This window comes from Pyrus communis, chromosome 12, assembly GCF_963583255.1.
Source record: "Pyrus communis chromosome 12, drPyrComm1.1, whole genome shotgun sequence".
Lineage (NCBI taxonomy): Eukaryota > Viridiplantae > Streptophyta > Magnoliopsida > Rosales > Rosaceae > Pyrus > Pyrus communis.
The window spans coordinates 16,375,014-16,401,605 of NC_084814.1; the positions used below are offsets into that span (position 1 = coordinate 16,375,014).

General features: G+C 35.0%; 2 protein-coding genes across 2 annotated transcripts; one reads left to right on the forward strand and one right to left on the reverse strand.

Moving 5' to 3' along the window:
• Positions 1 to 16,306: 16,306 nt before the first annotated feature.
• On the reverse strand, positions 16,307 to 17,126 carry LOC137709694 (late embryogenesis abundant protein At1g64065-like). The gene has a single exon (XM_068448677.1). The coding sequence runs from the start codon at positions 17,075 to 17,077 to the stop codon at positions 16,445 to 16,447; it is 633 nt and encodes a 210-aa protein (XP_068304778.1). The 5' UTR covers positions 17,078 to 17,126; the 3' UTR covers positions 16,307 to 16,444.
• A 1,066-nt stretch (positions 17,127 to 18,192) lies between these two features.
• LOC137710082 (late embryogenesis abundant protein At1g64065-like) lies at positions 18,193 to 18,848 on the forward strand. The gene has a single exon (XM_068449036.1). The coding sequence runs from the start codon at positions 18,258 to 18,260 to the stop codon at positions 18,846 to 18,848; it is 591 nt and encodes a 196-aa protein (XP_068305137.1). The 5' UTR covers positions 18,193 to 18,257.
• The last annotated feature ends 7,744 nt before the right edge of the window (positions 18,849 to 26,592 follow it).

Here is a 26,592-nt window from a genome sequence, read left to right on the forward strand (position 1 = left end):
AGGGATCTCCGTTTTTTTTTTAAATGGAGACACCTTCTTTACCATTAGATTTGAATTTAATGAAATTCTGTGGCTAATATTAAATCACAGGCCACAGAGTCTCAACCACAGAATTTCATTAAAACCAAATCTAACGGTTAAGAGGATGTCCTTATTTTTTTCTGAAAAATAGGGATCCCTTCCCTTAAAGGCTTCCTATATATATATATATATATATATATTGATGAGTGCAAAGGAGAAAATGGAGGGCAAAAGTGTTTTCATATTTCTTAAGAAACAAAGTGGAATGGGTGCTCAAATTATTATATTAAAGACTGAAAGATGTTTTCGAAATAATCCAGCAAAAACGGAATTGGATCCATCTGGATTCAAATTGTGAGAATTCTAAGGATTCTCACATTTTAGTCATTTATAAAAAATCGTGCAGTCAGAAATCATTTGACTTTTTTATTTAAAAATTAAATACAAATAATACTTGATGAAAACTGACTATACGGTATACGATGAACAGTTAAAATGTGAAGACCCTTAAGATTCTCCAAAGAAGATCCGGAGAGTTTCTTCGTCCAGTGAAAACGACGCTTAAGAAACTTAATTTAACAATCAAGCCAATATCGTGTTCAACGTGTCATTGATAAGATTAATATAATAGAAAGTACCTAGCTGATAATACTAAAGTACAGGTAACATTTTAACATTTTGTTCAACATGTGAATAATATTATTAATATAATGTATTACTTGTATTTGATATCCTTTTCTTTGTAAGCTATATTATTTGTATTTTATATCCCTTTCTTCGTAAGATATGTGACACAAGACTTCTTCCTACATATACAGCCATCTAGATTGACCAAACTACATTGTAACCACCGAAAACTTCGGTCAATTGTCATTTTTCATGCTTCTGTGTAATTTATCATGTCAAAGAAGTCCCAAAAAAATGATAAAAGAAAAGTAGGATATTCGGGTCACAAAATTCACCGAAAACTTAGGCTTATTGTAATTAGACCTGACAGTTTCTTACACGATACGTAAACGATACGAAAATAACTGGTTTCGGGTTAACACGATAACTAATCGGATCGTTATCGGGTCACACGATAAGAACCCGTTAATAACGGGTCTTTAACAAGTTTACACAAATGTTACACGTGGGTAACCTGTTTTGACACGTTAAGAAAAAAATTATTGATGATTTAAAATTTTTAAACTACTAAAAAAACTTACTATAAATACAATAGTCATAGTGACACACCTCGACCCGAGATGTCCACTAAGACTCCGAATCGAGCTGTGTTGGTCGATACCTAGAAGGCGACGAAGCTATAAAGTGTTTTGATGTGGAAGATGTGAATAAATTTAAATCTAAAAGTACCTAAGTACAAGAGTGCGCAGTGAGCGTATGAACCCATTTCACACTTGATGACAGAGCATAAGTACAATACAGTAAAATAGGGTGAGAATTATACCATCGATGGTAATCGTCTACCCCAAGATTTGCCAATAATCCTCATCGGTATGAAAACTTTGCTACTAGAACCTGAAGGAGCGAAAAATAAGGGTGAGTGGGCCTGAAAATAAAGTTTTAATAAAAACCTTTTGAAAACGTTATAACCCCTCGCCGTAAAACCTATATAGTTTCCAGAAAAATAATAATACTACGATAGTACGAAAATGAATGTACAAGGGCAATGAAAACAGAAGCATACCATGCCATAATATCTCAGCAATAATAAATGTAAGCCAGGTGTGAGATCAGTCTAAACTAACATGCCAGTCGGAGTCACCTTAATGTGACATGTATGACCTATTGCTCATTAGTCTATGCTAGCATACGAGTCGGAATCACCTAGTGTGACCTATACGATAAGCTGGGTGTAAATATGTACGCTCTAGTGCTACAATCACACGAAAGCTAGCGCTATGCGCACGTCACCTACGAGTCAGAGTCGCCTAATGCGACCTGTATGACAAGCTAGCACCTGACTTGGATCCAAGGCGAGCATGCAGTGCGGAAGGTGAACAATCATGTCAAGGATGTGCCCTGGTCCGGAGTGGGAGCACTAACATCGAAGTGCAGCAATGAGGAGCTCTAAATGAATATATGCATGCTCATATAATTCAACCATTTCAATCACATAATAACTCACTTGAACTTACCTGCTCCTCCGTAGGATCATTTGGCATAACCACAAATCTCATCACAAAGCAATATTTAAATATAACACATTTAAATCATGGCATGCTATGCATAATCAATTTAAAACATTTTCTAGAAAACCGTAAGGTATATATATATACACTATAAAAAGGAAAAAGACCCACTGACCTGAGTTTGCGCTACAACTCCTTAGCACAAATATAAAAGTGTCACGAACGATCTGGGCCTAGAATAATTATCAAATCACATCTCAGAATTCTTATCAATAGAACATGTAACTTACATATCCTATTCGGGAAGATCCGCACGTTAGATTCACGATCTGTAACTTTCTAATATCCTCAAATATTATGTACTATAACGTATCAAAGTTTGGTGACAATCCAACTGTCGGATCCTCGATTGCTATAATAATCAAGTGACGGACCTTAATGGAACTAGGTTCAAACGATGGAAATTTGTCAATCGGACTTCATGTACAGAATTGGAGAATCAAATTTAGCCTAGGAAGGTCAAGGGATGCCTCGGCCCACACGCCACCGTACACGGCGATTAGCCACCCAGACTCGCCGAAAAAATCAAGTATTTCTAAAAATTCTCAAACTTCACAAAAATGAAGATCTCAATGAGTAGAGAGAAATTTTATACATGTGGGCAAGTCCAATTTGGCTGGGAAAAGTTTCAAATCGCAATGAACTCGCCGAGACCCTAGAATTTGGGTGTTCTTGATTTGTCCTCAAATCAACTCCGACGCCCCAACCAATGATTGGGCATTGTTTCTGAGTTCAAGGGAGGGCTATTGGTGGTGACAATTGAAAGAAATTATTGCAAGAACGGCGGATTCGCCGCCGTGCATCCCTTAGAGCTGACGTGGGTGTTCTTGTGAAACTAGGGTAAAAAACCCGTTAATCATGGGTGGAAATTGAAGAAAGGCGAGTGATAAGTTCCCAAGTGGTGAATGGCTGCAATTTGGGGGAACAATCGACGGATAACCATTAGAATGGCTGCGGAACGCGTTGGATCGGCGGGGAGGAACTGGGTCAAGGTGATCCGGTGCTCCCTCAGTCTCCCTTTTTTCTTCCTTTCTTCTCTTTCCCATTGGTCACTCACCCTCTCCCTTCTCTCCATTCGTCCTCACCTCTCCCTCATTTCTCTCCCTTATTTTCCATCTCCACCGACCATCTCTCATTCCTTTCAATCTCAGCCACACACGTGGCTTTCCAGATTTAGCTTCAAAAATCTAAAGCCTTCATGAAAATAATTAATTGACTATTTTGTTCTCGACTTCGTTCGTTAATAACTCTTTTGTTATAACTCATTCGTAGCGATGAGTACTACAAGGATACGCCAAGAAAATGAGTCTTACATGACATGACATGCCAGTCAGCGAAAGTCAACCTCCTCGTCTTGAAGGGCAATTTCGTCCTTTCACTCTTCTAAAATTAATAAAATCGTAAAAGTAGGGACGGGTTACCACACATAGTGTATATGTATATATTATATATTAAATATTAAATAGGTTTTTACCAAAAACTATTGTATTATTATTTTATATAAATTTAAAAAAATTTAAATTTTATTTATTTATTTATTTTAATATTATACTATAGGCAAAGAATGAGATTAAAAAATTATAAAACATATTAAAATAAAAGTATAAAGTAATTTAAAAATACCAAACACATTGAAAAAAATTATAATAATTAATTTACAAGTGTGAAAAATGTGAAAAAATATACAAAGGCTCATGATCGCATCCTCTACGCTATGAGTATGGGTATAACGTCATTTGAATTTTAAAACCATACAAACCCTCATGAATAGTATTTTTAAGGGAGTTCAAAATAAATAAAAAGCATAATTAATAATGTACAAGTCTAAAAATGTGAAAGCATATATAAACGTGCAAGGTTCGTCAACCTTGAAACGCAACTCCCTTCATTTTGTATATCCTTGAACATTTGGTATTTTATAGTAATGTACTAACATTATTTCATTAGGCTTTTATTTTGGAGTATATAATACTTGAAAAACAAATGTTTTTTTTTAATTTAATTTAATTTAATTTATTTATGTTTTGAAGTAATATTTATGTGACAATGTGGTATGCATATACTAATTTAGTATTATGTGTTTTTTTTTCAAATTATATTTTTCATTTTCATTATTTATTGATTTAAAAATATTTTGTTTAATGGGTAACGGGTCAGGTCATATTACCTGATAATATTAACGAGTCGATATCGGGTCAGGTCATATTATTTGTTTACTTTAATGGATGTTACATGACCCGTTAAGATATCAGGTATAACACGAAAACGACACAAACACTAGAAAACACGACACGAATATCAGGTCTAATTATAACTTAGCATTACCCCGTCTCCACCAATTGTTGTGGAGGCTTTTGGGCGTCCCCATGAGAGTCATGGAAGACAATATAGGGTACATGATACCTCCTAAGGCTGTTGCATTTTGCTAAATTTTAGGGCAGATTCCATTTAAAATTCTAATTACAATAGGTATGATCTTTCAAATTTTGAATTGAGTTAACCCTCAAAACTGGTGAAGCTAACAAAGACCAGTATGGTCATGTGGGCTCGGGGTTAGGATGATGAGAATATAACAACAATATTTAATTGGTTCACCTTTCAAAATTAGGCTATGTCCACTAAGTCTCTCGTATATATTGAATAAAAGGGTTACATATATCGCTCGGCTTTAGACACTCTCTTTTCTTTCCCCATTCGTCATGCCTGTTCTAAATGGTATTTATCCTCCTTATATAAGCCCTCAATGAGCCCAAGTCTCAAGGCTCGAGTCTTCAATTACCTTTGCATTTAATGCGCCAAATATGTAGACCTAATCTACTGGATGCCCCTCCATTATTTAGATAAAACGTGGCAATGAAGTGACATCTATTATGGTCCACTTGCATGTTTTCTTGGAACAACGGATACCGAGCACCTTGCTCAACCCTGGTGTTGGTGGGAATTCACACTTAAGCTCTTAACTTGTCAGTCTTTACGTCCCTTCATAGGCATCTGTTCTCTCCGATAGTTGTCACGTGACCTCGAGTGGACATCTAAGTAGGCATGTCCCTGTGTCCTGAGGCTTTGTGCTATAAAGTTATTAGTATACCAACTTGCTTCTGTGATCGGAAAACACTTTATAGGGAAGCGCTCGGCTTCATAGCTAGCAAACAAGTTAGATCGCCGAGCTATCGCTTTTAGCACTCGAGATCATCCTTCCCATTTCTATTGGGCTTGGTCTTCCTTCCATCAGGCTTCTCTTCTTTTGGGCCTTTCTTTTAGGCATGTGACCGCGGCGTTAACAATTTTTTAAGAGTAAACTTAATTAGACTAAGATTCTTGAATTTTGTTTAGATTTAAATTACATAATGATTTAGGAGCAGAGTTAAAATTGGATTTTAATTAGGATTCCCTATTTTGTAGGAAACCTATTCCTACAAGGAAACCAATTCAATTAATAGTTAATTAAATTATTTATTTAATAAAGATCTTAATATGGTTAGGAGAATTAAATTAAAATAAAAATAGGAAATGAAAATTTTCCCCTCCCACTTAATAATTTCGGCACGCATAGCTTTATAGGGCTTGAGTTTCTTGGCATACCACCTATATATCCTACAAATTTGCATCGCAACTACAGTAAAATGGTTAAATGGTTCAGCGAAAGGGTATGCGACAATTGAATTAATTCAATAATTTGTTATTGTCTATTCTATTTTATTCTAATTCATGAGGTTGATTATGGACTAGGCCAAACAAATAATTGAGCTATGTAATTGGCCGCTTTATATAATTTGATTATGGTGTTGGGAAACAATAATGTGTTATTGCAGGCGTTTAAATCTATTTTATTTTCCCGGGTTGTAATTTAAGTGGGGCTTGCGTGCCTCATCTCCTCTAACCAATGAATGATGATTTGGTTTCTTTGTATTTATTTTACATTCGGAGTTTCTTTACGGGACGTTAAAATAAATCAACACCACCATACTTAGATGATCCAATCTTCGTGACTCGGGATTGGTTCATTTTTTTTATAAGTCCATGATCATGCCAATTTCAGCCAAGGGATGCGATTCCCCGGCCTTGTTTTGTGTTTTAAATTTGTTTCAAAACATACTACTATTGTGAAACCTAAAAAATAAAAGGGGTTTTTGAATTTTAATCCTTCAAGAAGATTAAAATTTAAAAAAAAAAACCTGGTGTTAGATTGATTATTGATTTTAGACCATTAATGTGTACTTAATTCAAATTCATATTATATTTTTGTTTTTATATTTAATAGAATTTTTTTTGTCAAAGTTTTTATATTTAATAGATAACTTATTTAATGTTATTACATTAAATTTTAAATTTATTATCATACAATTTTGTTTAACTTTCTCCAATTAGTGTACCTAAACATCCATATCATAATATATTTTACTAAATTAGTGTACCGAAATTGTGACATCTCACATCGCCCAGGGGAGTGATCCTTAAATGTATATTCTCATCTCTACCTAGCACGAGGCCTTTTGGGAGCTCACTGGCTTCGGGTTCCGTAGGAACTCCGAAGTTAAGCGAGTAGCGCGCAAGAGCACTCCCATGATGGGTGACCCACTGGGAAGTTCTCGTGTGAGTTCCCAGAAACAAAATCGTGAGGGCGTGGTCGGGGCCCAAAGCGGACAATATCGTGCTACGGTGGTGGAGCGGGGCCGGGAAGTGGTTCGCCCCGGGCCGGGATGTGACAGAAATGCCCATACCTAAATATATTATAATGAATTAGTGATAGATAAGAAAATATGTGAAAACATAAGTGTACCAAAATTCCGTACCTAACTATATGATACTAAACTAGTATATCGAAATGTCGGTACCTAAATATATTATACTAAACTAGTGTACCGAAATGTTCGTACCTAAACATAGTATACTAATCCATTATACCGAAATGTTCGTACCTAAATATATTTTTATGAATTAGTGGCAAATAAGAAAATATGCAAAAACATAAGTGTACCGAAAAATCTCTATAAAAATATTTTCTTATATAAGATGCCTACCATAATGAGAATTAAAATTTATAATATTTTCATAAAATTTAAATTCATAAAATTATAAATAAAAAAAGAAACATTGAATATATTTGCTGGCATTGGGCCTGGCAATTTCTGACACGACCCAATAACCCGACACGACACGACACGAAATTAACAGGTGTTTGGGTCGACACGATAACGAATCGGGTCTTATCGGGTAACCCGATAAGCACCTGTTAAGATAATGGGTTGGGTCGGGTATACACGTGGGTAAACACGATACACGATAAGCAGAATATTATTTTTATAATTTTATAACCCTAAAAAAATACTATAATAATTATATACATTAATTTTACAATTTTATACCCCTAAAAATTATAATATATATATATATATATATATTAAATTAACAATAAAATTTATAATAATTATAATAATTATATATACTATAATAATTATACTCCCAAAATATTAAGTCTATCTATACTAATTATATATATATATATATATTAAATTTTATAAAAACTATAATAATTATTAATTAATAATTTAATATGCATGATCATGCATTGCATATTTGCATGATTTTGCATCCATTCAAATTTGATGCGTCAGGACTCAGATGTGATTTGTTTCCATTCTCAAATTTCAATAATTAATTTCTTGCCATTGCCATTTGCCAACTTGCCGCCCTTTTTGAAAAAAAAAAATGGAGGGAAAATGAAAATGTTAAGAAAAGTTGAAAATAAAACAAAAAAGTGAGGGAATTAGGGAAAGATGTTGGAGGAAAAAGTGAAAATGATAAGAAAAAGTTGAAAAGGAAACAAAAAAGAGAGGGAAAAATGAAAATTAATAGAAGTGGTGAAATTTTTTTTTTTTTTTTTAAGTTATTAACTTTTTATCACACACATGATTGTCATGACATATCTCATTATTTTTATAATGACACACGTGACACGTGATGTATGTACTATTCCGTGTACCAGTCAATTATAATTTATACGTACAAAATAAATAGATTTAAATCTACTTAATAAATATATACACACACACACACACACACGGAACTTGATTGATGGCATACGAATTCTCCAAAACTAATTTCAACGATCCCAACCGTCAAACTTGTTTGTATATGCTTTGAGATCACATCAACAAAAAATCATAAAAAATAAACATTCAAAGATCAAGTAACGGGACAAAGCTTTTCAACGGTTATAAACGAAAAATCACGATTTAACGATTATTTTAACTCTGATTTTGATGATTTTTTATAACTACACTCCTTGACCGTATATGAATACAATGAATGAATTCGATCTTCAATTTAAAATATTTACACAAGTGGATACCACAAAATCTTTTGTTATACTTAATGAAAGTATAAATAAACTCTAAGTGTTAGTCAATCTATCGTTTTACGAATTCTCCAAAACTAATTTCAACGATCCAAACCGTCAAAATTGTTTGTATATGCTTGGAGATCACATCAGCAAAAAATCACAAAAAAAAAACATTCAGAGATCAAGTAACGGGACAAAGCTTTTCAACGGTTATAAACGAAAAATCACGATTTAAAGGTTATTTTAACTCCGATTTTGATGATTTTTAATAACTACACTCCTTGACCCTATATGAATACAATGAATGAATTCCATCTTCAATTTAAAATATTTACACAAGTGGATACCACAAAATCTTATGTTATACTTAATAAAAGTACAAATAAACTCTAAGTGTTAGTCAATCTATCGTTTTACGAATTCTCCAAAACTAATTTCAACGATCCAAACCGTCAAAATTGTTTGTATATGCTTGGAGATCACATCAGCAAAAAATCACAAAAAAAAAAAACATTCAAAGATCAAGTAACGGGACAAAGCTTTTCAACGGTTATAAACGAAAAATCACGATTTAACGGTTATTTTAACTCTGATTTTGATGAATTTTTATAACTACACTCCTTGATCCTATATGAATACAATGAATGAATTCGATCTTCAATTTAAAATATTTACACAAGTGGATACCACAAAATCTTATGTTATACTTAATGAAAGTATAAATAAACTCTAAGTGTTAGTCAATCTATCGTTTTACGAATTCTCCAAAACTAATTTCAACGATCCAAACCGTCAAAATTGTTTGTATATGCTTGGAGATCACATCAGCAAAAAATCACAAAAAAAAAACATTCAAAGATCAAGTAACGGGACAAAGCTTTTCAACGGTTATAAACGAAAAATCACGATTTAACGGTTATTTTAACTCTGATTTTGATGATTTTTTATAACTACACTCCTTGACCCTATATGAATACAATGAATGAATTCGATCTTCAATTTAAAATATTTACACAAGTGGATACCACAAAATCTTATGTTATACTTAATGAAAGTATAAATAAACTCTAAGTGTTAATCAATCTATCGTTTTACGAATTCTCCAAAACTAATTTCAACGATCCAAACCGTCAAAATTGTTTGTATATGCTTGGAGATCACATCAGAAAAAAATCACAAAAAAAAAACATTCAGAGATCAAGTAACGGGACAAAGCTTTTCAACGGTTATAAACGAAAAATCACGATTTAACGGTTATTTTAACTCCGATTTTGATGATTTTTTTATAACTACACTCCTTGACCCTATATGAATATAATGAATGAATTCGATCTTCAATTTAAAATATTTACACAAGTGGATACCACAAAATCTTATGTTATACTTAATAAAAGTATAAATAAACTCTAAGTGTTAGTCAATCTATCGTTTTACGAATTCTCCAAAACTAATTTCAACGATTCAAACCGTCAAAAATTGTTTGTATATGCTTGGAGATCACATCAGCAAAAAATCACAAAAAAAAAACATTCAAAGATCAAGTAACGGGACAAAGCTTTTCAACGGTTATAAACGAAAAATCACGATTTAACGGTTATTTTAACTCTGATTTTGATGATTTTTTATAACTACACTCCTTGACCCTATATGAATACAATGAATGAATTCCATCTTCAATTTAAAATATTTACACAAGTGGATACCACAAAATCTTATGTTATACTTAATGAAAGTATAAATAAACTCTAAGTGTTAGTCAATCTATCGTTTTACGAGTTCTCCAAAACTAATTTCAACGATCCAAACCGTCAAAATTGTTTGTATATGCTTGGAGATCACATCAGAAAAAAATCACAAAAAAAAAACATTCAGAGATCAAGTAACGGGACAAAGCTTTTCAACGGTTATAAACGAAAAATCACGATTTAACGGTTATTTTAACTCTGATTTTGATGATTTTTTATAACTACACTCCTTGACCCTATATGAATACAATGAATGAATTCCATCTTCAATTTAAAATATTTACACAAGTGGATACCACAAAATCTTATGTTATACTTAATGAAAGTATAAATAAACTCTAAGTGTTAGTCAATCTATCGTTTTACGAGTTCTCCAAAACTAATTTCAACGATCCAAACCGTCAAAATTGTTTGTATATGCTTGGAGATCACATCAGAAAAAAATCACAAAAAAAAAACATTCAGAGATCAAGTAACGGGACAAAGCTTTTCAACGGTTATAAACGAAAAATCACGATTTAACGGTTATTTTAACTCCGATTTTGATGATTTTTTTATAACTACACTCCTTGACCCTATATGAATACAATGAATGAATTCGATCTTCAATTTAAAATATTTACACAAGTGGATACCACAAAATCTTATGTTATACTTAATAAAAGTATAAATAAACTCTAAGTGTTAGTCAATCTATCGTTTTACGAATTCTCCAAAACTAATTTCAACGATCCAAACCGTCAAAAATTGTTTGTATATGCTTGGAGATCACATCAGCAAAAAATCACAAAAAAAAAAAACATAAAAAGATCAAGTAACGGGACAAAGCTTTTCAACGGTTATAAATGAAAAATCACGATTTAACGGTTATTTTAACTCTGATTTTGATGATTTTTTATAACTACACTCCTTGACCCTATATGAATACAATGAATGAATTCGATCTTCAATTTAAAATATTTACACAAGTGGATACCACAAAATCTTATGTTATACTTAATGAAAGTATAAATAAACTCTAAGTGTTAGTCAATCTATCGTTTTACGAATTCTCCAAAACTAATTTCAACGATCCAAACTGTCAAAATTGTTTGTATATGCTTGGAGATCACATCAACAAAAAATCACAAAAAAAAAACATTCAGAGATCAAGTAACGGGACAAAGCTTTTCAACGGTTATAAACGAAAAATCACGATTTAACAGTTATTTTAACTCCGATTTTGATGATTTTTTATAACTACACTCCTTGATCCTATATGAATACAATGAATGAATTCGATCTTCAATTTAAAATATTTACACAAGTGGATACCACAAAATCTTATGTTATACTTAATAAAAGTATAAATAAACTCTAAGTGTTAGTCAATCTATCGTTTTACGAATTCTCCAAAACTAATTTCAACGATCTAAACCGTCAAAATTGTTTGTATATGCTTGGAGATCACATCAGCAAAAAATCACAAAAAAAAAACATTCAAAGATCAAGTAACGGGACAAAGCTTTTCAACGGTTATAAACGAAAAATCACGATTTAACGATTATTTTAACTCCGATTTTGATGATTTTTTTTATAACTACACTCCTTGACCCTATATGAATACAATGAATGAATTCGATCTTCAATTTAAAATATTTACACAAGTGGATACCACAAAATCTTATGTTATACTTAATAAAAGTATAAATAAACTCTAAGTGTTAGTCAATCTATCGTTTTACAAATTCTCCAAAACTAATTTCAATGATCCAAACCGTCAAAATTGTTTGTATATGCTTGGAGATCACATCAGCAAAAAATCACAAAAAAAAAACATTCAGAGATCAAGTAACGGGACAAAGCTTTTCAACGGTTATAAACGAAAAATCACGATTTAACGGTTATTTTAACTCCGATTTTGATGATTTTTTATAACTACACTCCTTGACCCTATATGAATACAATGAATGAATTCGATCTTCAATTTAAAATATTTACACAAGTGGATACCACAAAATCTTATGTTATACTTAATGAAAGTATAAATAAACTCTAAGTGTTAGTCAATCTATCGTTTTACGAATTCTCCAAAACTAATTTCAACGATCCAAACCGTCAAAATTGTTTGTATATGCTTGGAGATCACATCAGCAAAAAATCACAAAAAAAAAACATTCAGAGATCAAGTAACGGGACAATCTTAAAAACAAAAACTCTTTATCCTTGCACATTTAATATTTGTAATAGATTAGTAGTGTATGTATAATTTTTTTTATTAGGCTTTCATTTTCGAGTGTAGATATAGTACTTGAACGAAAAATGTTTTAATGTTTTCAAGTAATATTTATGTTGCAATGTGTGGTTTGTGCAAATTTTAAAAAAATATATTTTTTTCTTAACGGGTCATAACGGGTCGGGTCACTTTACCCGTTGGGTAAAGTGACACGACCTTTTAAGGACCCGTTAAGATAACGGGTGTGACACGACACGACCTGTTAAGATAACAGGTGTTACACGAAAACGACACGAACACGACAGACACGACCCGTTTGCCAAGCCTAGCTGGCATTAAATAGAGTCTAGGGACCAAAATTAATTTTTAATCTTGTATAAGACATTTTTCTAAACTTCATCTTTTTTAAGGATTAAAATCTAGTTTTCTAAAAATAAAACCTTCAAGTTTCATATTGGTTTGAAAAAGGGCTTAGTAAAATGTTTCATTGAGCCTAGCCTTCCACCAATGCGTAAAATCATTATAGAGAACCGATCTATGTAGTTGCCATGATACTAGGAAGATTTTGAGAACTCCAGAGGACCGGCCTTACGTGTACACATATTGTTGTTAGTGTTGATGAATACTTTGAATATGACTACCGTAGTTGCTTGGAGTACATTTAAGGTTCGTAATTCCAACAAGACACTATTGGTGGGTAAAGAACTAACCAAGTTGTGCGTATTAGTTGCACATGCGATACTGAACTCTTCTGGCGGCTAAACGTCGGTATTTCCAAAATATTAATTGCAAAATAGTTTGAAATCTCTTATGTAGATAACCGGTAGAATATTAGATGTACATACGGTACTTGGCCTCCCTATCATAAGCCTCCGGTCCTGTCACCAGAATTACACATAATTGAATTTGTCAAAATCTGCGAAATTGCTAGAATGTCAATCTTGAAAAATGTGATAGTATCCAATCTTATTTTTAAGGAAAAGGATTTCCTAGAGATTCTAGAGATCCCGTGATCATGACCGTGCATCATACATCGTACGATCAGAAATCATTTCATAATTTAAAATTTAAAATTAAATATAAATAGTAGCTAATGAAAACTAACCTCACATTATACGATGAAATGTCATAATTACAGAATCCTTAGGATTCTCAGGAAAAGAATCCGATGAGGATCCTTTTCCTATTTTTAAGGCCCATATTTGATTGGTGATTATTTAATCCACTAAAACTAATTAAAATTGGTTTGTTTTTTATTTATAGCAATGACAAACTATCTCAAAAACCTCGAAGAAAACAGGCTTATTGGTCCAAACTTTGAAGATTGGCTCCGCAATCTTTGTTATGTCTTAACTATTGAGAAGTTAGCGTTCCATATGGATGAGGACCTTCGTATTGAGAAGTTATCTAATAACTCCACTCAATAGGAAAAGCGTGAGAGGAAGACTTTGTTAGAGGCCAATGAGACAACTTATTTCTATATGCTAGCAAACATGAGTGTCGAACTTCAAAGACGGATTGGCAAAGTGAAAGCCGCCAAATGTATCATTGATCAACTTGGGAAGTTGTTAGGATATATTAAGGGTACAAATCAGCAATACAGTTAGAAATAAAGTTAGCAATACAGTTAGTAAGTTTGTTAGTATTTAATTAGAGTTGTTATGCTTTCTAGTAAAAAACAATGTGTAATCTTCATTCTCTTAAGTCAATATACAAGTCTCATATTTCTCTATCTAAATTCTCTCTAGCTCATCTTTCTCAGTTACTCTTTCCTCTCCATTTTCTCTTGGATTCTCAAATATTTCAATGTAGTTAACATGGTTTCACAGCCATCAGGCTCATGCCATGGATTATGGTGGTTCCCCTTCTCGTTAGTTTCATCTTTTTCTAGTCTTTATTTGCGACACAAGAACTGGTGCACAAGATGTCCACTGCTTTCATAGACATCAAGAGAGATTAAGGAAGCAAAGAGTTGCTCGCCATGGCAAAATCGTTTGATTCAAAGCCCAAAAAGAAAGCTAAAGCCAATACTCAAAAACTGAAAACCAAGGGCACAATTGCCTAGGAAAAGGTGGAGGTAAAAGGTCTATGTTACCACTGTGGAAAGATGTGACAGTGGAAAAGAAACTGTTGACAAATTAATGTTGTATTAATTAATAATGTGATCTAGTAAAGGTGTTTGAGAAGTGGGAGCTTGGGTGATGCAAATTGTTTGTATCATACCATTAAATTCATGGATTGGATTCAGAATATTTGTCATAGTGAGAGTGCAACTTGTAAGTACTTTAAAAGTGTCAAGTAAAGTTGTAAGCAGACTCCAGAATTCAAAAATTGAATTTGAAATTCTAATCCAATCAAGAATGTCGAATTTCCCTTAACTGTGGACTTGATAGGGCAATAGCTCAAGCCAGAAGAACTTATATATTTCATGGAGTAATTCATGTCAACTTCTAATTCATATCCAAGTGAGTATAAGCATTCTCAGAGGCAATAATCGAAATAAGCATGGTGGACACTATTGCTCAATGAGTGATTGATGATATAATTGGGACGAAATATGTAATAGTAAGGATTGTCATGCGTATTAATTACCCTTCATGCAAGTGGGAAGCATGTCTGAAAAGCAATTGATGTGGCAATACATAATTGGTTATTTCAGGTAACCCAATGTCGAGTCATTGGAGCCAAAGGGCAAGTGAGAACATCCTGACCTACCAGTAGATTAGGAAGGTTCTTTGTTGATTAGAATGAGTCTAAGGAATAACTTAAGTGGTAGGGATGAGATTGCAAAGATGTTCCAATCTTGAGATACATACCATACAGATCTGCAGTCTTAAATTATGTTCCTAGCCATAAGATGATCAAAAGGACTATCAAACATCCGCAAATGCCGATTTATATTATATCCATTAGTAAGTCTCAGACTAAGCATGTAGTGACATGGAATAGGCATAAAAGTCCTTGTCTATGAGATTGAGTTCACTAGACATTGACCAACCATAAAAGTCTATGAATAGAAGATTACCTACTTGTCAATTATACCACACTTCTGTGTTATATGGATACTGCTAGTACTTAGACCAAAGACATCACTAGTTATCTTATGTTAATGAATGTGATCGTTAGTCTCACCTAGAAGCTCTCAAACAATAACGGAGCCCTATAGAGTGAGGTTTCAATCATGTGTATTAACATAGAGATACATGAATGCACAAAAATGAATCTGTCACCTTCTAGGTGTCATAGTAGCCCATTGACGATCTATCTCCAGAAGTAGTTTTTGGCCAAAGCAACAATATGAGATACATCATGGTGACCATAGATACGCTTAGAGTTTTCATAAATATTTCATGCTCTAAAATATATGATCAGAATATGGTAGACTTCAAACATATTCTGACTAATCTGGGCAACCGAAAGCCATTGGTAGATGTTACTCTTCGGCTTGTGGATATTCCTACAATATTGAATTAGTTGGAACCTTCACACACTATACAATGATATCGAAGGATAAAATTGATGAAGGCTGGATTTAATATAAATTTTTTATGTTAAATTGCCCAGTCCGAAATAAAAGACCAGATTAACAAAATAAAAAAATATGAGCGAACCAGGTAAAACCCAGTAACAAAGAGGGTGTGTGGCAAGCCCAAATGATGTCTTCTAAGACATATGACACACAAGCGGTAAAGAATTAAATTGTAATCTTACTGACTTATGAAATTATTCTATTTATATGCCTAAAACATGGTAAGTGCAAACAAAATAAAGAAAAGAAAAAAAAATAAAAAAATAGGGTGTCATTATTAAGATACAAGTACAGTAATAATATTGTATTTCTGCGGAAAATACAATAAAGTCACAATGAATGAAAAAAATTAAAAAAATAACAAATCAAGAATTAAAACTAATCTCGCAAGTCTGATCATTTGCACTGCAAACTTTTAAGCGTCTTTGATGACAAATCAAATGCAATGGTGCAGTCCATGGTGGAAGACTTCTTCTTCTTCATTATAAACATTAGTTCAACTTTTCCTGCCAACTTAGCTGCACTGTTGAGAGTCAACACCCCGCTGCTCAATTCACTGCCAAGATTGGAACTGCTCAATGCACTTGAACTCAAGTTCACCTCGACGTCAATTTTTTTGGTGGAAAGCATTCCAGCCTTACTCTTTGGAATAGAAACTTGCCCGACAGTTGCACCTTGGTACAAAAACGTGACAATGGCTGCATCAAACTTGTATGGACCAAAATTTGTGTTCTTTACTCTGATTTGGGTTGTGAATTTGGTGTCGAATGAAGGTGATGTTGGGACGGAGTTGAGCTCTTGGACGTTGATGTTGCCTAACCTGACTTTTGGGGTCTTAACTTTCATGACAGTGAGACTCATCGCCGTTATGACCATGATCTGAAACACAATGAAAATACCAATGTAAATGGCTAACTTGATTCTCTTCTTGCGTTTCATCTCATCAACGGATTCCAAAGACTCTGCATCACTTCTTGTGTAACCATTTGCTGGTGCTAAAGGATATGCCTGTTGGTTCTTTTCGGCCATGTTCTTCTTGTGATTGGTTGAGGTGTATGTTTTCAGGGATGAAACTTGGAAATGAGGGATATTGTGGAAATGATGGAAGAGTCGTGCGCTATATATAGCGTTTGGAGTTTGGCCTGTTTTCAATAAGTTGTGTAGGGGAATGAGCTTCTTGGAAAATGAGAGTTTCAAGGGAATAATTTGATTGCAGACGCGCCAAACGCGTCCAAGGTCAAGGGTGAACTTATTGACTTCTAGATGATGGATGACTTTGGTGAAGCATCTATTATATGCTTTACTGGTCATCTTATATTCTTATTTTTGCTTTGAGCTGTCATGATATGGACATACAAAATATGACAATATCAACAGAAGCATCTATTATAGTACACTTTATTGTTTATAAATTTGGTCAAGCATGATACTTCTAGGGTGATGATTTTCACACTACCAATTTATCTTTTTGCAATTTTTTGTTTATTTATTGGTTACTCTTTAGCTTTTTTCAGTCGTAGGGCTAAAAAAATATAGAAATGCAATAGCAGGAAAAAAAAAATAAAAATAAAAAATTGATGAGTGCATAGGAGAAAATGGAGGGCGAAAAAGACTTTCCCTTTTTTCCATTTCTTAGGGAAAAAGTGGAATGGGTGCTCAAATTATAATTCAAGGACTGAAAGATGTCTTCAAACTAATCCAGAAAAAACAAGGCTTAAGAAACTTAATTTAACATTCAAGCTAATATTTTGTTCCACATGTGATTGATATGAATAATCTAATAGAAAGCACATAACTCATAATACTAAAGTACAGGTAGCATTTTAATATCAACTTTGCCTAGAATACGAACAATTGGATCTCTACACGTCTTATAGAGAAAGGCACCTCATGTGTTATTTTGTATTTTATATCCTTTTCTTTATGTGCTATGTGAAACAAAAGACTTCTTCCTACATACAGCCGTCTAGATTGATCCTAAATATCAAAAACCCTACCCTATACGTGCGTTTTGGTTACATTATTTGAGCATTTCGTAGAAGCTTGTACCGCACAACATTAACCCTCTATGTATATAACACACTACTCTTCCATCATTTCCACAAACTCCCTCCACTTCCAAGCTTTCATCCCACAAAAGAAACCAGCAAAAGCTAGCAGATAACCATCATCGTTTCCACCTTCATATTAAAAAAGAAAGGAAATTAACATGGCTAGGAAGCAAAATGATGCGGAATCTTTGCAGTCCGCTGACGAGCTGAAACGCCAGAAGAGAATCAAATTAGGCATGTATATTGGTATCTTCATTATGTTTCAGATCATGGTTATAACGGTGATGAGTCTTACTGTGATGAAAGTTAAGACCCCCAAGGTCAGGCTAGGCAACATTAACATCCAAGAGGTCAACTCCATCCCGGCATCGCCTTCATTTGACATTAAGTTCACAACCCAAATCAGAGTCAAGAACACAAATTTTGGTCCATACAAGTATGATGCTGGCATTGTCACGTTTTTGTACCAAGGTGCAACTGTCGGGCAAGTTTCTATTCCAAAGAGCAAGGCTGGAATGCTTTCCACCAAAAAAATTGACGCCGAGGTGAGCTTGAGTTCAAGTGCATTGAGCAGTTCCAATCTTGGCAGTGAATTGAGCAGCGGGGTCTTGACCCTCAACAGCGCGGCTAAGTTGACTGGAAAGGTTGAACTTATGTTTATAATGAAGAAGAAGAAGTCTTCGACCATGGACTGCACCATTGCTTTTGATTTGTCATCAAAGATGCTCAGAAGTTTGCAATGCAAGTGATCCGAAAAACTAAGTAGCTTGGTGCAGGAGGGTGGAGTTGAACTGCATTCTTTCTGTAACATCTTTAGGATTCAAATTGCGAGTGAACAAGTTGATTTGTTATTCTTTATGTGACCCTTGAATTTGTATTTTATACAATATTCTTTTATTAATTTTTTAAGCATTTATGTCAGTTTTACCTTTCTTCCTGTCTTCAATATATGGTGCTTTCTAAGTTTAAAACCTTGTAGATGTGTTCATTTTTACACTTGTTACGCCGTTTTACTTTTGACTATTTCATGGTTAGTGTTTACTTGTTAAGCTAAAGGTTGCTGTTTAACTTGTGAAATGTCATTTCTTCACTTGTTAAGCTAAAGGTTGCTGTTTAACTAGCACGCTTCTTTTGAGTTTTTCAGAATCTTCGTTCTACGGTGAGAAAGTCCTCTCGATTCCAGTGAGAGGACATGTCTCGTCTCTGTGAAAAACTCATGAAAGTCCGAATCTATTCTTCCTTCTTGTATTCCCAAATTGATAAGCATTGCCTATTTTGAAATCAAATATTTCGATGATATATCCTTCTAATCAAACAAACCTTGTGAGCTGCAGTTCATTTGAGAGAAATTTCACTGCTTGATTCAGATTTCGTACTAGCTGAGTATTATTTTTCATATCAGAGCATCACAAATCATTCTCTGTATTTGTCTGTTTAGAATAACTTATATTTTCAATGACGATCCATTGATTTTATGATCTAAGAACCATTTGCATACATTTCATTGCTTACACCCAATGGATTTGGTGACTGAGGAGGGTTGAAGCTGCAGAGGTACTCGCTGCCACTTGGATTAGAAATAAGTGATCATTGATCTTAAATGTGTCCTTGTATTGAGATTCAACTCTTACAGTGTGGTGGTTACAATGTCGTTTATACTCATTGTATTACATTGAACTGTGTAAAGGTTAAACTGGGAAAAAAGTAGGGTACATTTAGTCACAACCATAAATTGTGCTATCATACTTTTTCTTCCCTCTTTTACTAGTATACCCCAAAAAACAATGCTCAAACAGGCGGCGTCCAGTAGAGCAGTCCAAGAGAAACGTATTCTTTAGTTTGGAGTTCGAAGTAGGGGAGACCGGTCGAACAAGAACCCTACTCAGACTGGCCAAAACAAGTCTGTATTTTATGTTTAATTTGGTCATCTTTTTTTTTTTTTTTTAAAGTTATTTTGAAAGTCATAAAGACCTTATTGCAGCAGAAACCAAAAATCAAGGACCTTATGGGAACACACTTTTAGGATAAAAGAAATAATTAGAAAAGTGGTTTCCATGCATTTATTTTCTCATTCTACGTGCCTGTGTTTTTTTTTTTTTGTTTTTTTTTTTAGAATGAAGAAATCAAAGAAGAATTAAAGAACATAAATAAGCAGAGTATGCAGATGGACAAAAGTGTCCAAAAATATATCCAAATATATATCACGTCTGATTTCACTTGCTTTGTAAGTTTGGACCGTCTTTGATGACAAGGCAAATGTGACTGTGCAGTCCAAAATTACTTTTATTCAACATCTAATTTTCATTTCACTATCTGATTCTATTAAAATTGTGTGATTGGATTCAATTTGATGAACTCAGGAATTCTTGCTATATATACTACAGAAGTTACGCATCTGTTTCTAAATTCAATCAAACAAAATAAATAAAAGAAAAAAAGAAAACAGGGGCCTCATTGGTTGGACAAGTAAAGCAATACAGTTCTGCAACAAAATACAAGAAGTCCCAAAGAGGACAAAAAAATGAAACGATAACAAATCAAGAACTAGCATTGATCTCGCAGGTCTGATCACTTGCGTTGCAAACTTTTGAGCGTCTTTGATGACAGATCAAAGTGGAAGCCTTCTTCTTTTTCATTATAAACATCAATTCAACCTTTCCGGTCAACCTAGCCGTATTGCTGATTGTCGATACCCCACTTCTCAATTCACTGCCAAGATTGATAGCGCTCAATGCACTTGAACTCAAGCTCACCTCAACGTCAATCTCTTTGGTCGAATGCACTTGATAGCGCTCAATGTGCTTTATATAGTATATGGAGTTAGGCCTATTTTCACTAAGTTGTGCGGTCGAATGAACTTCCGGGAAAATGTGAGTTCAATCACGGAAGTATTTTATCGCACACACCAAACGCATGGGATTTTTTTTTGTTTTTTTGAACAAAGATATTATCTACATTAAAAGAGTGATGAAGTGAGTTAAGCCTTACAATAAGCTAGTAATAATGTGGTTCAAATTCGCCTTTGGTGAGAATTGACCTAAGACATTTTACTTACAAGTGAAGAGGAATGTGACTAGATCATAGTACTAATTTAGGAACTTGAGGAACTTTTAGTTTTTTTCTCTGACCGTGACGAGGGAACATTTTAAATATCCATAGAAGCTTCTGTTAATATATTGATCAAGTCTTCTGATTAATAACAGGTGAAAACATGATGTAGGATCTAGTTATTGGCAAATTATTGTTTTTAAACTTGGATGTATTATTCTTTAATCTCACTGGTCAAGCAAGATCCTTTTGCACTCCTATCGTTTTTATTCATTGAATTTCCATCAGTTTATACAATTGTAAGGCGGAAAGAAATTGAGTAGTGCAGAGAAAAAAATGGAGTGTTAAACTCATTTGCGTCTTTTTTTAATCAAGAGAACAAAGTGCAAATAATATTTTTTGTTAAAAAAATAATTGGTTAACTATAACTTTCGATCATGTTACTGTAAAAACTACCATCTTGCAACTTAATATTGAACAGATATTCCTAGCTATAATGGACATGGACGTTCCACCTGCTCATATTTCAATAAGACGCTCTTTTTGTCTTGTTTCTATAGCGTGAACATTTTTATACAAAATCTTGATATTTAGTGACTAGAATCTAACTAAGCAAATTCATTAATTAAGCTTAACAAGTCAGATTTTATATCTTTAGTATTCCTGAATACCCTTAATAACAATTGAACATGGTATATGGTTCTCTACATATTAAGTATATCTAGTGGCGGATCAATGAATTGAATCTTAGGGGGTCCCAGTGTTAAAGGTTTAAGTTTTTTAGATAGAAACAGAGTCACAAGCGTGCAAAAAAAATAAAAAACAAAAAAAAACCAGTTATTCACTAAGATATTTCGTCGAACACTTGGTGGGCTCGTTGTCGTCAGCCGAACCAAGTTGCGCACATGTCAAAAGACATTGACATATGTCGAAGCATTATGACGAGTGCCATTGGGAGAATTTGTTGAGTGTTGTCAACGTAACCTGCGATATGCATTTTGTCAGACACTTGTTAGGCACAAAAATGACCCGTACCCGATATTTAAAAGGACCTCAGATAACCTTCAAATTTATATTTCTCGAATTTTAGATGGAATTCTAGGACCACCTTGATCCCAATGTGCAGCTAGCTGATTACATCCATTTATTGTGTTGAACTAATTATAAATCTAACTAGTCATACTAACTGTGTTAAATTTCTAATTGGGTGGATTACAGTGCATCCGTTTTTTATATTAACATTTTAAATTTCCTGATAGTTTTGCTCTCTTTAATTTTGTTTGAAAAATCAGTTTACCTACATTTTATTTTTCAGATGCATATGTCTCTAGGCAAACTACATTTTTTTTTTTCCAAATTATTTGTGGATGCAAATTTCTTTCTCCTTGGACAAAATTGCATCTACAAAACAAATAACACCTTAGGTCAAGGCTAACAGCCTCACACGCCCACGATGAATGTGGTGGGGTGGGGGGGGGGCTTTGGCCGAAGAACCTCCGAGGCCAAAGTTAGAATTTCGAGAGAAAAGTGTTTGGAGAATTTTGAAAATTTGGCAAGAGAATTGGAATTGAGTTTTGGAAGAGAATGAGGGGTTTATATAGGGGTGTGGCCGGCCACCTTGGGAGAAGATGGACCGGCCAGTTGGATGGTTTTGTGGGTGAAGTTCATGATTTGTGTTTAATTAGCAAATTAATTGAATAATTAATCAATTAATTAGCTAATTAATATAATAAAACGGAATGATTTAGGGGTTACCTTATGGAGAAGATATGATGAGGGATGGATGAAGTAGGTTATAAATAAATACCTATTTGGGCACTTTTGACTTGATTGAGGGAATTTTGTCCTTTTAACCCAAAAATTCACGTGCTGCCTCTTGATTATTTTTGGCTCCACAAATGCCCCCGCACCTGTTGGGCTGCTCGCAAAAAAAGGCAGCAGGTGTATAGATCTTTTTGCTTTGGGAAACTTAGGATTGTTTCCTGTTTTGATGAAGATTCCCTCTTTAATAGGAAATTAGATCCTTCTAGGAAAGGGAAATAAATTTCTCTCAAAACCTATTTAAGTCCACCCTAAGTGGATTATTAAATCAATTTTGGAGAGCGATTTATTCTATCTTACAAGAGAGAGAGAGCTTAGAGGATATTTGTTCCCCCTCCTCTAGCAATCTTCTACGTCTTGCCCATGCAAAGGATCATCTTTCGTTGCTTACTTCGTCTTCTCCACGCCTCACTGAGGTAAGAAAATTTTAATTTTCCTTGTTTTTTTCTTGGATAGTGCTGTCGTGGGCCAATGATGTGTTGTGGCAGGGACCACTACTTGGGCTGCTCAACTTGGCTAGAGCCAAGGGCAGCTTATGCGGTCGAGGCCACGAATTATGGCGCTAGGGTGCAGTGCTAGGTGAGTTACATGGCTCATGTCCTTTGGGCTCTTGGACCTGATGCAGGCCAAGCCGGCGATTGAGAGAAATGAGAAGGTCGTGGGCATCATGGGCTGCTAGAATGCTGGGCATGCATACCTCCTGCCTGTTAGTCCGAGAGAAAAAAAATGAGGGAAAAGTCAATATGGGTTGATCTCCCCTGCTAAGTACCATGAATGACATTGGTTGCTTAGTTCTCTTCACCAAGAGAAAGATGGGCTGCTCCCGAGAAAGAAGGTAAAGAGGATTAAGGCAGATGCTTTGGCTCGTCTGACCGCTGTCGTGGAGCCTATTGTGAATGAAGGTGGAAAGAAGAGATCTTCCCCGCCTACTCAAGAGATGCCAGTTAAGAAAAAACTGAAAACTTCCTCCATTGTTCGTGTGGGTCCGCTTACTGCTGAGAAGCTTGTGATTGACATGACTTCTTCCAATGGGTAGAAAAATGAGGTTGCTAGATCTGAGCCTGTGGCGCCTGCCACGTCGAGAATGGCTAATACGACTGCTGATAGTATTGGTCAGTCTAGAGGTCTTGTCATGCCCTTAGTACATATAATTGCTAAATCTGTACCAAGACATCCGTTGGGAGCTAAGTTCGGTTTTCCTTTAAAGAGACTTGCTATTATGAAGAGCGATAAGGTGGACTCTGCTACTAAAGTGACACTAAGGCCCACTCCCTCTGCTGTTGATACTGATTCGCCTGTTAGGAATGAATAGATTACTCGAGTGGGCAGCTGTGAGAAATCCACTAAACTTGCTTTTGGGAAGGCTGCTGAGATGTGTGTGCTTTTGAAACCAAATCTATTGAAGACATGGACGCTTATGCCAAGTTTGTTGATGGCATTAGAAAGGTTGTTTGCCCAAGTTCCTTTGCAAAGTATATGACCCAATATAAAAGGACTGCTATGCTTTCAATGATGCATATCTAGCAAGGCTGCCAAGGAGGTGGCGAAGACTATGGGAACAGAAGTTTATTCCTCGGCCAAGGAGATCAAGAGGTTGGATTATGAGCTCGTTGCTTTAAAGAGGTGTAATATTTCTGCCCTCACTTCTCTACAGCTTGAGACCACTCGCTAAGAGTTCATTGACTTAAAGACTAAGCTTGACGCGATCCAAGTTAAGTATGAAAGTGCAAAGAAGAAGATTGGATGTTACATAACTCAGATTCAAGATCTTGAGTTGCAGTTTCTGAGATTCGTTTCGCTGCTTATGCAAAGGATGAAGAGTTGATTGTTGCTTATAATCAAGTGATCCACTTCAAAAGAATCGTTGATAGGCTTGAACCACCCCAAGTGTTCGAACTTCAAGGTGTACTGAAGATCAACAAAAGTCTGAAAAAGGAAGTGGATGAGCTGCAGCGCATTTGTGTAGGTCTACTCGAGGAGAACGAGCAGCTGAAGGGTGAGAAGGCTGGGCTCGAGGTTTTGAGACATTCTTTATTTCTCCGGAAGGCTTGCTTGCTTTTACTTTTAAGGCTTGTATTGGTGAAGTAGTTGGAGAAGTTGGTGCCTAGGCTGGGGCAGCCGAGGGTGAAGCGCTGGATGATGCCGGTGCTAAGAGTATCGCGGTTGTTAAAGGTGTGACGACCTAGTAGTCGTGGGATGTCTAAGCTGTTGAAGTGTAGTCTTCTAGGTAGCCTTTAGGATTTTCTTTGTTTTCCTTGTAGCTCTTGTTTTGCTTGAACTCTTTCGGCCTTTGCTAGTCGTTTATAAACATGCTTCATTCGCTTTCTTCATCTTTGCTTTTTTTTTTTATTCATGCCCTAACCTTTAGACTTTATAAACCAATGGCAGGTGTGCTACTTTTTTATAAGCAAACAGGTCCGCGTAGCCTATGCAGTCGTAGATGTTGGTCTAGAACTTTGCAAAGTTATTAGCCATAGGGTTGGCAGCCGGATGCCTTACTTACAGAAGCAAACAAGTCCGCGTAACCACTAGGCTGTTAACCTTGGCTTTCTCCAATTCTGTAGGTTGTGTAGCAAGTATCACAACATTTTAGGATTTTGTGTAGGTTGTTTCGCGCTTGGAAAAGGTGAAGCTTATCGACTACGTAGCATGTCAGTAGTGGATAAAGCTTCGTATATGCACGTTAGCTTATTTAACCTTTCACAAGAATATGCGGTTATATAAGTCTAGCGCGGCTTTACTGCTTAAAAGGCAAGTCGCAGGTAGTTTTCTAGAAACCGTAGGCTACCCTAGGGCAATCGGTAGCAACTTTAGGGTTTTAGGGCAAACTTTCATAAAGCATACTACGTAATGTGCCCCTTCATCTCTAAAGCCCAGTTCCTCGCAGATTAGGCCAAGAGACCCAAAAGCCTTCAGTTAGCTCAGCCTTGAAAAAGACCATTGTGGCTACTTCTAGGAATCCCGATACAAACCATCATGCACCTAGTTATACCAGGGTAGCCGGACTCATCCACGTCTGGATATTCGGAGTGTAAGTTTATCCTCCCATCTTGGAGATCAGACCTATGTGGGTGTCGGAGAATTAGTTTACCCTCTTGCACTGAAGATCATGGTTGGTCCCTCGAGAGATGCAATTTCTGTGATAAATTGTTGTAAGCATGCAACAGAGCCAAGTTATAGATTACTTCTGAATTCTTTATTGAAAAATGAGTGAAACAATCAAGAACTGAGCTGTAAGGTAACAACTGCATAACAAGTGGATAGTCCTTAACTTGTGAGGTGGTGCACCTCGAGCTACTTGAGTCTTTGGGCTTTGATGTAGCGAGAAGTCACACATGGTACTTCCTCAAATTGTAGGCATTCCATTGCTTTTTGATCTCTTTGTCGTTCATGGTGGCGAGGGTGTAATTTCTTTTGCCACCTACTTTGCTGATCTTGTACGGACCTTCCCTGATGGGATTCATCTTTTTGGAGCTTTCTTTGCGGGCAATGATGAAGGTTTTCCTTAGGACTAGATCTCCGGGCTGGAACTGTCGGATTTGGCCCTTTTGTTGTAACTAAAGAGGAGTTACTGCTAGTAGGCTATGATGCGGGTGATGTCGTGTTTCTCTTCTGCCAGATCTA

Excerpts from the sequence above, each read along its gene's own strand:
- LOC137709694 (XM_068448677.1), bottom strand. The coding sequence starts at position 17,077 with ATGGCCGAAAAGAACCAACAGGCATATCCTTTAGCACCAGCAAATGGT.
- LOC137710082 (XM_068449036.1), top strand. The coding sequence starts at position 18,258 with ATGGCTAGGAAGCAAAATGATGCGGAATCTTTGCAGTCCGCTGACGAG.